Source organism: Lutzomyia longipalpis, chromosome 1 (assembly GCF_024334085.1).
Source record: "Lutzomyia longipalpis isolate SR_M1_2022 chromosome 1, ASM2433408v1".
NCBI lineage: Eukaryota > Metazoa > Arthropoda > Insecta > Diptera > Psychodidae > Lutzomyia > Lutzomyia longipalpis.
In genome coordinates, this window is record NC_074707.1 from 39,228,717 (window position 1) to 39,241,572 (window position 12,856).

The following is a 12,856-nucleotide window of genomic DNA, read 5'->3' on the forward strand; positions in this document are numbered from 1 at the left end:
AAACCATATATATATATAAACCCTCGCCTCGGTTGAAATCATGAAAATTGGAGAATAGTCATTTTGGGGCTCACGAGGATGTAGTTGTAAGTTACATGCGCTCTATGGTTGTTGCATCACAGCCAAATGCACTTCTCCACCCTTTTTCGAGGCCATCCAAGGGAGGATAAAATAAATTTTTCACACAAAACCCCTACCGTATGGCCTAATCACTCTATTAGAATTATTTATGCATCATCTAGAACATCCTCGCATGATCAAAGAGGAGCTTTTTCGGGGGCTTAATATGTATGTACAGCAGCAAAAGCTTCATCCACCAGGCGTCTCCATATTTTACACAAACCATGTGTATTTGTGAGAAAACTCCTGGTGGAAAACTAACACAGAGTAAATCCCCGCCGTAGATGCATCGGGAAAGGTATGGAAAAGGGACGGGGTGATTGCCCTTGACCTTGATATTGATGTATGCTCCATACCAGCGTAATTTTCACATGGAGAAAAAGCCCCTAACATGCGCCTGACGCTTTCCTTCCCACCACCCTCCATATATAATATCATTTTCACACATCCGCTGACCATTATCCCCCCAAAAGCCACCCTCCCCGCATATATATGTGGAATTTATGACCACACCACCACTTTTGTGAGGAAAATATGTTTGCCTGTAAGTTCTTCCTCCTCTTATGCTTCTTATGCCAATCGTGAGAGAATGTTGTGAAGACGATCAAAAATAACTACATGAGCATTCTTTGCATCAATTTATGCGACATTGCCAGGCAATTTCATCACAATGAGACACATTCCCAATTTTATTGTGTTTTCCTCTTCTCCCCATTCATTTTTTTCAATTCAATGTTTAAAGAGCATCCAACCCTGCAGCATTGCATGTTAATTTTTCAGAAAGTATATAGCACAGAGGGTGGTAAAATGCTCTACATCTAAATTAGCTGGAATTACAAGTCACAAACACAAGCAATGCTCGTTACATTCAACCACCATCGATTTTCATTTTATATGTGGAAAACTCATGCTGTGTTTGTCGCAGAAATGTGTGAAAAATCAATGAATTCCATTTAAAAGTTATTTCAAATGGGGGGTGTGTGTACAATTACGTAGCTCATCAATTACAATGGGCTGCTCTCGTAAATTCTTAAAGGCTTAAATTACTTTCAATGAAGAGATCGACTAACTATTTCTAGGAGCTCCTAGAAAATCACGTAACTTATTCATAACGGTGGCTTATTTAAAAATTCATGGCGCGACTTAATGCCTACTACGAACTGACAGCATTTCCTGTAAATTTATTTTAACGGACGTGTAAGCAGTCTAAAGCCAATATTGATTTTCTCGCATTTCTCCGCCAAATTTTCATATGGGAAATTGGTTTTCTGGGCTTAGGGGGCGCCGTCGCGTCGATCGGCTTAAAAAATAACGGAAGTTCAAAAAAAATTAATTTCGGGGAAAAAAGTTATGTAAAAAGATCGAAACGAAAACTGTCGGTGGTTTTTACCCCCAGAAAAACGCCCGGAAAACCCCCAAAAAACACCGGATCAGGTGCAGGGGGCCCCAAAGAAGCTCCATGCGCAGGAAAAGCTGGAAAATAGCGTAGGAGCAAAGAAAATAGACTTTAAACACCGCCATCAAATCTTTCGGCGTAGTACTCCAAATTCTGTCGTGATAAAAACAATTGGGGATTACGCCCCAAAATATTTACTGAAGCTCCCCGGGGGCCCCCTGAGCATCCCCTGCATTTTTTGACGCCCAAAAAATGAGTTTTTTTCTCATTTTTCTCGTTAAATAAATTTTACTCCATTGAAAATTTCACATGAAATCTTACAAACATTTCATGTTTCATATTTGATTGAAAATTTCATACCTACTTTTCGTGTTGCACTACTGTTTTTCCGCTTTGTGGGTTATTTTATCAAAAATTATCCCTTGCAGCCAACGAGGCGTGATAAGACGACTAAAAGCGCTATCATTGTTATCAATACCCCCTGGCAGGTAATTTATTTCAAGGAAAATTTATATATGGCACTTGTGATAAGGGGCAAAAGTGAGGTTATGTCGTTGGTCATAGAGCGAAGAAGAGAAAAAATTGAAACGTCAGATTCGTGGAGTGTGCAATTAAAAGCACTCATTTTTGCTATTATATCACTCGGGCGGTGGAGAAATCGCACGCGAAAGTAGCTCGCGAGTGCATTGGTGTGACACGAGTGCTGTGAAGTGTTGTCCCGTGACTCCCAATCTCACAAATGTCCGGAGGTGCCCCCAATCCATCCGCGTCCACCGCGAGTTTGGTCACGATGACCTCGGGTGGCACCACCCTGCCCACGGTGCAGTCGCAGACTTCCCTGGCCGGGAGCCAGACAACGGGGGCCACCGTGGGATGGCCCAATAGCAAGGATGACTACGAGCTGAAGGAAGTGATTGGTGTGGGGGCCACGGCGGTCGTTCACGGGGCCTTCTGTATTCCGCGGAATGAGAAGTGCGCGATAAAGCGAATCAATCTGGAAAAGTGGAACACTTCCATGGATGAGCTGCTGAAGGAGATTCAGGCCATGTCCAGCTGCAATCATGAGAATGTCGTGACGTATCATACGTCATTTGTTGTGCGGGAGGAATTGTGGTTGGTGCTACGGCTGCTGGAGGGTGGTAGTCTCCTGGATATCATTAAGCACAAGATGAAGACGACAAATTGCCGCCATGGGGTGTTTGATGAGGCCACCATTGCCACGGTTCTCAAGGAAGTGCTAAAAGGTTTGGAATATTTCCACAGCAATGGCCAAATTCATCGCGATATCAAGGCCGGGAACATTCTCATGGGTGACGATGGGACAGTGCAGATTGCGGATTTTGGGGTGAGTGCTTGGCTAGCCACGGGGCGTGATATGTCGCGGCAAAAGGTGCGCCACACATTTGTGGGCACTCCATGCTGGATGGCACCGGAAGTCATGGAACAGGATCATGGTTATGATTTCAAAGCTGACATTTGGTCATTTGGTATTACGGCAATTGAAATGGCCACGGGAACAGCTCCGTACCACAAGTACCCTCCCATGAAGGTGCTCATGCTAACACTGCAGAATGATCCCCCAACCCTTGACACCGGGGCAGATGAGAAGGATCAGTACAAGGCCTACGGGAAGACTTTCCGGAAGATGATTGTTGAGTGTCTGCAGAAGGAACCATCGAAACGCCCAACGGCGAGTGAATTGCTGAAGCATCCATTCTTCAAGAAGGCCAAGGACAGGAAGTACCTGACACAGACACTCCTGGCCAATGGGCCATCCATGGAGACACGCGTCATTAAGGCAGCCAAACGACAACCTGGCACCTCTGGGCGTCTCCATCGCACCCTAACAGGTGAGTGGGTGTGGTCCAGTGAAGAGGAGGACAATGGAAGTGCCAGTGGGAAACAATTCAGTGATTCCGAAGATGAGGATAGACCCATGAATCGCCTTGAACTCGTCGATTCTTCGGACAGTGAACGCGAGGAGGCTTCGGAGCTGTCAGATGCGACTGCTTCGCAACGGACAGAGGTACTCCAGGATGATTCTCCACCTGTTAATCTCGTTCTTCGGATGCGCAACACCAATCGCGAACTCAATGACATTCGTTTCGAGTTTGCCGTGGGCAAGGATTCTGCTGAGGGTATTGCTACGGAATTAGTGGGAGCTGGCCTTGTGGATAGTCGGGATATTGTGGTGATGGCGGCAAATTTGCAGAAACTCATCGATAGTCGCCATAATACGAAGACAGTGACCTTCCTCCTCAATTCCGGCTACAATGCCGGTGAAACTCCAGACGAAAAATCCCTCATTGGCTACGCCCAAATATCCGTGACGGACTAAATGTGGCCCACACCGCTGCTGCATCTGCCCCCAACTCTCCCCTGAATTCCAGCACACAACAAACACCTTATAAAAAATAAATAAATTAAATTCAACGTAGTTGACTTCTACGGGCGAGGGACCCAGCCACGTGCCTCCCTTCCTGGCGAAGAGAACGAGGAAGTAAAATAAAATAAAATGAAAGAAGAAAAGATAGTCTGTGTCTCCCAAATAAAGTAATAAAACAATTGTGTATTTATAACCCCGACTGAGCTTTTGGCGATTAATTCAAGTTCAGCTTTACTCAAGTTCAACTTAATCCCATAAAGCATTATCCAATGAAAAAAATTTCAATCACTCGAGGGGCATTCGTCTGGCATAAAGCTTATGTCTCTTGTATTTTTTTAGCTGTGTTTCTTTCAGACACAGCTTTTGTGTACCGAGCAAAATCGAAAGTCGTCAGATCGGGCTCAAACTTGGGATGAGCACGAATTAGGGTCCCCACATTCCAAAAAACGTATGCGCCAAAAATAAGTTTTTTCCGGCCGGCCGTCCGTCCGTCCGTCCGTAGTATAACGCTAAATTGCGAGAGAACGGTAATAGATAGAGACTTGCGGTAAACGGCAAAGTTTAAATATCGACTGGAAGACATCCGATTTTGATGTCAAATTTTACCCCCCACCCCCCCGTCCGCCATTTTGAATAACCTCAAAATTTTGTTTTCGCTATATCTCAGCCGCTATTATAGCTAGAGGGCTGAAATTTTGATATGTTGTAGAGGCCATCAAGAGCTTTCCAACGCTACCTCATTTTCGAAAATCGGTCAAGCCGTTTAGTCAATATGGCCGCCACAATTTTTCATCGAAAATCGACCATAACTCGAAAACGGCTTGACCGATTTCGATCAACCCGGGCTCAAATTAAAGATCTCAACAAACCCTACAACTCTCTAGAACATCGAAAGTTTCAAAAGTGACCGCTAGGGGGCCAAAAATTAAAAACAAAATTTTCGATGAGTTTTCGATGAATATCTCGAAAACGCCATTATCGATTTGCTTCATTTTTTGATATGTTATAGCTGACTATATTATCTAGCTCCATGCCAAAAATGAAGAAAATCTATGTCACCGTTCTCGAGATATAGCCTTCCAAAGTTGGCATGTCATATCTCGGGTTCTACAAGTCCGATTTTGATCAACTCAAGTGCAAATGAAAGGTTTCGTGAAACCTTACAAATGTCTAGAACATTGCAAGTTCGAGAAATGACCGCGAGAGGCGCTAAAATCAAAAACAAAGTTTTCGAAAATTTCGAACTCGAATATTTCGAAAATTCCATTATCGATTTACTTCATATTTTAATATGTTATAGTTGAGGTTAAGACCTTTCCAACGATAGCTCAAACTCGAAAATCTATGGAGCCGTTCCCGAGATATGGCGTTTCAAAGATTTCTTAGGGTATGACTTTTCAACTTTTCCCGACTTTGCGCGTATTTAAATTAATTTGCGTTCTAGTTTGCTCTCACAAAATTGGTACACTGAAAGAAACACAGCTCCCGTAAGCTTGGTCAGCTTACCAGTACATTTTTCTTATGCTTCTGAGATAATTTTTTGAGGCTAAAAAAAATATTTCCATTGAGGAATATTATGTTTTTTCTTCCATGATCGAGGTATGAATTATAATTTAGAAAATGAATTAGGTTTTGAAGAGATTCTGAATTACCAGGCGCCTCCATCATGATTCATTGTATACGAAAGCATGAGTTTTTAAATTTGCTAATTTTCTTGATTAATTTGCAGTCATATAGTAAAATTTACTTTGCTTAGTTCCTTTCTTAAGTCAGACTTAAGGTTTTTAAGATCACGATTCACAAGTTTTAAGGTTAAGTCAGGCTTTCCTTCATTTTCTCTCAAAAGAAAATATTTTTCAAAGTTTTCTTTCGACGATCTTGAAGTAATGAAGCTTCCCTATATACAGATGTAAAATTTATCACGAAATGATAAATAGATTTTAATTCCGTGGTGATTAAAAAATGTCGAATTGGTCTTCTTGGCCAGCCAAATTAGTTAGAAGTTAGAAAAGCATCAAATTCACGCAAAAGAGGCCAAAGAGGACTTTCTGACTGAGAAAAGTCTTCTGAGAGCATTCATAGAATAATTATCGTAATAAAAGAGCGCATGTTTCAATGTTTTTATGTTTCACGTTATACGCGAAAGGATTAAAAAAAAACTAAAGCAGGATCTATAAAAAAAATTCAGACCTATCTATCTGGCTTTAGTAAATTAAGCTAAACTTATAAATAAATTTAAATCAATGTTCTCCTTTAAGAAACCTAGTTCAGAAAACTAAAGCCTGGATAAATGAAAAAATGAAGTCTTACTTAAGAAACTTAAGCCGGACTTAGTTGTGAATTTGAAAAAAAAAATGTCTTAATTACCAGGCGTCTCCACCCTGATCTATTGCAAATTTGTTTGCATCCAATTTCTGATTTATTTTGCACCCCATTGCACAAAATTTCAAACTACCAGGCGCCTCCATCGAATAATCTAAACAGTTGTGTAATTTTTATTTTAACTGCGAAAAATTTAATACCGCGTCCTAAAATTATTAATTAGAACGAATACCTCCTCATGGATATTTATTTAGGGAAATTTTGAGAAAACTGTTAGATATAAAAGAAATCTTTTCTTAGAAATTCTTTCCGCTTTTGCCATATGAATGCCCCTTTGGTGGCGCAAAATGAGAGAATGAGACGTTTCTAATGGGAGAGATTTCAATGTATTTTTATACCAATAGAGAGGAATGATAAAAAGAAGCTGACGAAACCCACAGCGTGATCCACATGAGAACAAGCTTAATAAGAGGTCGATTGTAGAAGGAAAAAAAAATAACAACATGTTGATTAGTAGTTATTCTTAACCTGGAATAAAAATAATAGTGTAGAAAATAATAAATTTAAAAAGATTCGAAAGAAAAAAAAATATTCTATATGGAGAGGACAGAGAGACGCATGTTTAATCGATTGCAGGAGTTGAATTTTGCAATGAAATGTACTTGAGACGGTTTCTTAGCATCTAAATACACAACACCCATTCTGTATTTGTACAGAGTAAAACCGCGAGGTGGGAAAGATGTTGAAGGAAAAAAAATATAAAACGCGCGAGAGAATGTGACGTCGGTTTTAATATTTAAATTATATATTATAGAATGAGTGCAATGTCATAGGAGAGCGGTTTTATTTATAGATTTAATACAATTTTATATTGAAGAGGTGTTTTTAGCCCCTCTCAAATATATATACCTATACCTACATACATACATATATAATAATCTTGAAGAGGAAGGAAAAAAAAAGTTTAACAAAATAGACGACACTTTCTTCACAAAATATTCTTGCTGCGTTTTATCTCTTCTCTGTGTTTTTTTTTGTCGGTGAAAAGTGTTACGCGTTCTATTTACAAAACATTTCGAAATTTAAAGCATTCGCAATGGAAAGCACGGAGACGGAGCTATGTGCGTCTGCAAAAAAAATTCCGCAGTGGTGTGAATTAGTTTTCACGTCAGAGTATTTTACTGAATTAAAAAAAAAGATTAAAAAGGCTTGTTGTGTACGCAAAACCTACTTAACAAGTCTGGAATGACCTCTTCCTAAATTTCCAAACTAAATTTAATATTTATCTTATACTTCACCCATATAACAGCTACTTATAAATATTATAAAAAAAAGTAGTTTAATAGTTTGTTAATTTGTTCAATTTATTGCAAAAAAATATATAAACGTAATATTAAGTAAATAAATAGTTAGACAAAGGTCGCAAAAGCAATTTGCAATTAAAAGTTTTCTTTAAAAAAAAACGTTTACATTGAAAAAATTCTTCTCTATCTTTACTGCTTTCCATTGTTTGCTACTTTCAGTTAAGGAGATAAAACTCAATTTATTATAGGTAATTTACAACAATGTTTTAATGGAAATTCAACCTAGTTTTTGATATAAAAATAAAATATAATTACGTTTCTTTTTAAGCCAATTTTCTTGACTTTCAACAAATTCTTTGAAGAAAAAAAAATTATCAAATAATTATTAATAATAAATGAAATTTATTCTCAGTACCATCATGAATCAGACAGAAGAGAATTTTGCCAAAATATATCGAATGAAAATGAATTTTGCAATAAATTAATTTTATTTTTGCAAAATATATACATAGGTCAAGAATGCCAAGAAGGAAGATTTTCCGCTGAGAAAATTATATTTGAAACGTATATTGCAAATTAACATAAATATTTAAATTGCATTTTTCTCACTCATAAGAAAAATGTACATATATTACTAAAATGCCTTTGTGTTGATAAAGATAAATTTATCATTTTTTTATTTCTTGCTAAAAAAAAAACGTGATGAATTTCTTATTGATATCCAGAAATATTTCAATTTTCTTTTACAGACACACAGCATAAAAATAAATTATCTTATTTCTCTCATTTGACGATATTCCACCTTTTTTATGCATTGCACAATATTCATTCTTCGTGTTTTTTTTTGGGTTGCAATATTGAGAAAAAAAAGTGTGCTAAGTGAAGGAGAAAAAATTGTTATTTAATGTGTTTGAATATAATTCTTTTTAGAGAGAACAAAACAATTGGAAGAAGATAAAAAAGAAGAGAATTCTCGTACATCTATATTTATTTAACTTTGGCAATTTATGGTCTTGTGAGCACTAAAGTCTTAACTTCTGGGTGTGGAAGACATTGATGATGATGAGACTGACTGAGGAACAGCCAAAATGCGTCCCCGCACATAAGAATTAAGAACCATCGATTTCGCAAATAAACATGATTTCTTGTCGACAACTGAGAGAAAGAGTGAAGCATAAAGGAGGAACGCAATGTTCCCAAATTAAAATGTGTTATGCGCAAATGAAATTGTGGTCAATCGAAGTCATTTATGATTAATTTATTCTCAACAGTTTTATTTGGGGACCACTGCCGAAGAATTTTTTTTTCTTTCCATCTAAATAATTTTGTGAATTGTCTAAAATTGCCCAAACTCTCTCTCTCTCTATTTACTAAAACATGCGGGCTATCATCAATTGGGTGACCTCGTCATTACCCGCGCCTCCAAGCCCTCTTCCTCGCGTCTCACGATAAAGAGGGGAAAAAAATAAGAACTTGGTGTGTGATGATGGAAAACTCCTCCCGAATTATTTATTATCATTTTCTAATGAATGACTTTTCCACGAATTAGCGCGCTAAGCGGGCTTTTCGCGGTGGGGGTTTTAGCTTAATTAAATTGAATCGCACACTAAATAAGTAAATATTTGAGTGTGGTTGGCACAGAGCGCAAAAGGGCACGTGAGGTGATAATGAGTTCAAATTACCTGAATTTTTCGCGCTCGTGCGCTTCAGAAGAGTGAAAAATATCTCAAGCAGCTTATCTCACAACAAAGTTGAATAATTTCTTGATGAAGATTTTATGAGAATCTTAGAACTTTGTGCTAGACGTGCTAGAACTGGAAGAACTGTTGATATACTTTTTTTTTTTTAAATTTATTCTCTAGTCAAAAGGGTCAAAAGGTTTCTATTTAAATACACAAAAAATTATTTTAAAAATTCCAGAATCTTTTTCTTAAAATCTTTAGCACTTTCAGCTTAATTTTTTTTATTCAGTGACGTGGAATTTTCTGTCTCCAGTCTAACATACCTACCTATAATAATAATGTTGTCCCCAAAATTTAAAGAATCCAACAGACTCTTAGATTAAAATATCTTCAAGGATGTTCAAGGATGTAAATTCTATAGAAATATTATAAAATAAAATTAATTTCAGGACTAAAAATAATTAAAACTATTTTCAAAAAATTTCAGGATCTTTTTTCATATTAGACTTCTAGAAAATCATCTGTTCATAGACCTGACTGTATTCTGAAGAAGATTTCGTAATTTTTTAATGTTACGAGAGTAATGTTTACAAAGAAAAAGAAAAACAAATCTTCGATCCAATTTTCTTTAGCAAGAAACCTTTTTTCTTAATTAAATAACAATTAATAAGTAAATATAAAAATAGAACCTAAATAATCACATCCAGGCAGAATTAGAAAAGAATCTAGTCCAGGAAAACTCAGCAGATCTTTGCAAAAAGACTTTTAAATGGAAAATATATAAAATCGTTTTAAAGTATTTTTCAGCTCATTTTCTTCTTAAAATTTTGAAAATTCTGTTTCATTATTTCGGTGATAAGGAGCTACCTAACCTATGTATCAAGATAGAATAAAATAAATTATTTCAGAATTAATTTAAATCATTTAAGAAACTGACTTATTAAAACATCCAAAAAAGTTATTTTTTAAAATAAATCTCTGAGCATTGAATTTTAAGAATTTAATTTCAAACTTTTATCTTTAACTCCCTGAACGCTCTGAACACTTCTACTCTTCATCTTTTTTATCAATTTGAAAAGAAATAAAGCTTTTCATCAAAAATCTGTGAGTAAAAATTGTTCAACTCTTCATTTTCTCCTTGAGAATTGAGATGGAGTGTAATGATTGGGATCCAGCGAGAGTAGCATCTTTAATTAATTTTATTTAATTGGTGCGATCACACGACTTCCTCAATAACTTATGAATCAGTCACAAGACCACCAATTGCAAAAGTATCGCATAGATAAAATGCTTCTCTGTGGGCAGCCGCTGAAGTCTCTCATTCATACGAGAAAATGTTTAGTGGTAGGAAAGTAGTCGTAGAAGCGCATTTTGAAGAAATAAAAATGCAAAAACGAAAAAAAATCCTGTGAGTCTCTCTTCCTGACTTCTTTTCATCACAGAATGGCGGATTACTTCGATGAGATGGGATGGGAACCAGTGGCATTGGAGGATACACAGCGTCATCAGACAATTTTAATGGTTAGAGCATTGCTGGACAATGGGTATTTGCCCGAAGAGATGTTCCAGGGGCAGCAGCTGGCACCACCAGCATCCAAGGAAGTTGTACGGAATTTACCAGAGAGGAAACCTCTGCCGGATGATGAAAGTTGTTCAATTTGCTTAAAGCCAAACGGGGAGCTTCCGGATGTTTTCAAAGTATTGCCCTGTTCACATGAGTTTCATCAATCCTGCATCCTTCCTTGGCTCAATAAGGTAAGTAGAATGACCGCTTTTTTGCGAAATTTTATTTGAAACAATTCCAGAATTATTTGAGATTTTTTTCTCTGGCCACAAAGACAAATTCCTGCCCTCTGTGCCGTTATGAGCTGAAAACCGACGATCCTGACTATGAGGAGAGGAAAAAATTCCGAGAGCGTCAAAAGCAACGGGAAGAAGAGCTCGAGGGGCTACATAATTCCATGTTTGGCTAATAAATTGTGGGTGCTGTAGGTGGAATTTTTCTATTTTCCTTGGAATTATGGTGTACCTATTATTTTCTATTTTATTTTACATCTTTTAATTAAATAAATATCGTGATAAAAAATCATAAAAATAATTTTTTTTCAATTTGATTTCTCAAAGAAAAATTTAATTTTTCCTTCAATTTTCTGCTTTTCTTTTCCCAAAAGAAAATCTCACAGAAAAAAAAGAATTCAACCGCCTCTGAAAAATTAAAAAATTGAATTGCCTATTTTTTCCGCGCCTTTTTGTGCGGCGCTGCCATCGATGGCAAAAAAGTTATTCCGCTAAATTCGCTGAGTTGAGAAAATTCTTTATTTGAGTGAAAAACCCTATTAGTGCTGAGAAAAAGCAAAAGTATCGTGTGGAAAAGTGAAAATAAAGCTCACGGATTGTGTTTCTCAAGAAGAAACGCAGAGGTAAGATGTACTTTTTGAGAATTTCGCTTAAATGTGCAATGATGGCGACATAACCTCACATTTTATTGGGATGCAATTTCTTTCATTTGATATCTCTTTGGGGGCTTTCTAGAAAATGACGGATACTCCGGGTGATTCCACCCCAACCCCAATGCGACACTACATCTCTGAAGGGGGCACCCATGTCTCACGCACTCTGCCCCGATGCGCAGTTTGCAATGAATCTTACAGCTTTCCCGGAAACACGAATAGTAAGACATCTTTTTGGACTTTCGTTTTTTTGCCACTTCCTGCTAATTCCGGGAATGTTTCTTTGTTCATTTAGAGTACCATCAACATTTGCCGGTATTGCTGACATGTGGCCACATGATCTGCGAATCATGTCTCCGGACAAACAAGACACGAAACTTCATCAAGTGCCCCACTTGCAATACTCTCATTGCGCTAACGTTCAAGAGGTAATTTATCCCCACTTTCCTGAATTTTATTCTCATTCCGGGAAGGATTTTTTTCTCTAAAATTTACATTTTCTTGTAGGAAAACCACCGAACAATTTGAGTTCAATTTCTACGTATTCGGCCTGATTAAGTTCATCACCACATTTGGTGACAGGGAGGAGTCCGGACAGACTCAGGCTCCAGCTGTGCCAAAGTGTGGTGAATGTTCTCTTCCTGTGGCTGACCGGAAGTGCCTTCAGTGCGACTCCCTCTTCTGCCATGATTGCTTCAAGACAGTCCATCAGTTCAATGTCTTCCGATCGCACCAATCGCTTGAATTGAGTAAGAAATTTCGCAAAAAAAAATGTTTTTTAAATTGAAAGCTAATATTTGATCTTGTCGTGCCTTTTACAGCATCCTCAGTGAAATTTCAACATATTCCCACACACTGCGAAACACATCCCGGGAAGCAAGTTAACTTTTACTGCGAGACATGCGATAAGGCAATTTGCTTGGATTGCAAAACCCAAATGCACCTAATTCATGTGGTGTGTCAGCTGTTTGAGAGGAATGTCGCCACGCAGAAGGAGATCCCAGCGTATATCACGCTCCTCGATCAGCTGAATCAGCTAAACAAGATGTCAGTAGAGGTAAGTGGACTTTATTTATTTATTTTTTAATCCTTTGCTTGTTGTTTTGTCTACTGTTCTTCCATGAAAAGACATCTCAAAATATTCCCCCTCCTAAAGAGCATTCATTTGCTCCATTTGCTTGCTCAAACAAGCCTAC

General features: G+C 37.6%; 3 protein-coding genes across 3 annotated transcripts in view; all 3 read left to right on the forward strand.

The window, feature by feature from the left end:
- The first annotated feature begins 1,870 nt into the window (after positions 1-1,870).
- LOC129787253 (E3 ubiquitin-protein ligase RNF181 homolog) lies at positions 1,871-11,296 on the forward strand. The gene is made up of 3 exons (XM_055822693.1): positions 1,871-2,004; positions 10,653-10,965; positions 11,049-11,296. The coding sequence occupies exons 2-3, from the start codon at positions 10,654-10,656 to the stop codon at positions 11,181-11,183; spliced, it is 447 nt and encodes a 148-aa protein (XP_055678668.1). The 5' UTR covers positions 1,871-2,004; position 10,653; the 3' UTR covers positions 11,184-11,296.
- Positions 1,998-4,095, forward strand: LOC129787252 (serine/threonine-protein kinase OSR1). Its single transcript, XM_055822692.1, has one exon. It carries the CDS (start codon positions 2,256-2,258, stop codon positions 3,852-3,854), a length of 1,599 nt encoding a protein of 532 aa, XP_055678667.1. The 5' UTR covers positions 1,998-2,255; the 3' UTR covers positions 3,855-4,095.
- A 181-nt stretch (positions 11,297-11,477) lies between the features above and the next one.
- LOC129787254 (RING finger protein 17) overlaps positions 11,478-12,856 on the forward strand; it is a 97,170-nt gene continuing 95,791 nt past the window's right edge. The window contains exons 1-5 of the mRNA XM_055822694.1: positions 11,478-11,630; positions 11,743-11,881; positions 11,956-12,088; positions 12,168-12,409; positions 12,482-12,717. Of these exons, the coding sequence (XP_055678669.1) occupies positions 11,746-11,881; positions 11,956-12,088; positions 12,168-12,409; positions 12,482-12,717 (747 nt within the window). The 5' untranslated portion in view covers positions 11,478-11,630; positions 11,743-11,745. The remainder of the gene's footprint in view (positions 11,631-11,742; positions 11,882-11,955; positions 12,089-12,167; positions 12,410-12,481; positions 12,718-12,856) is intronic.

What these genes read in the sequence shown, in the direction of transcription:
- LOC129787252 (XM_055822692.1), top strand. Translation starts at nt 2,256, where the DNA reads ATGTCCGGAGGTGCCCCCAATCCATCCGCGTCCACCGCGAGTTTGGTC.
- LOC129787253 (XM_055822693.1), top strand. Translation starts at nt 10,654, where the DNA reads ATGGCGGATTACTTCGATGAGATGGGATGGGAACCAGTGGCATTGGAG. An exon ending in TCCTTCCTTGGCTCAATAAG is followed by an intron (nt 10,966 to 11,048) that starts GTAAGTAGAATG and finishes CTGGCCACAAAG; the next exon opens with ACAAATTCCTGCCCTCTGTG.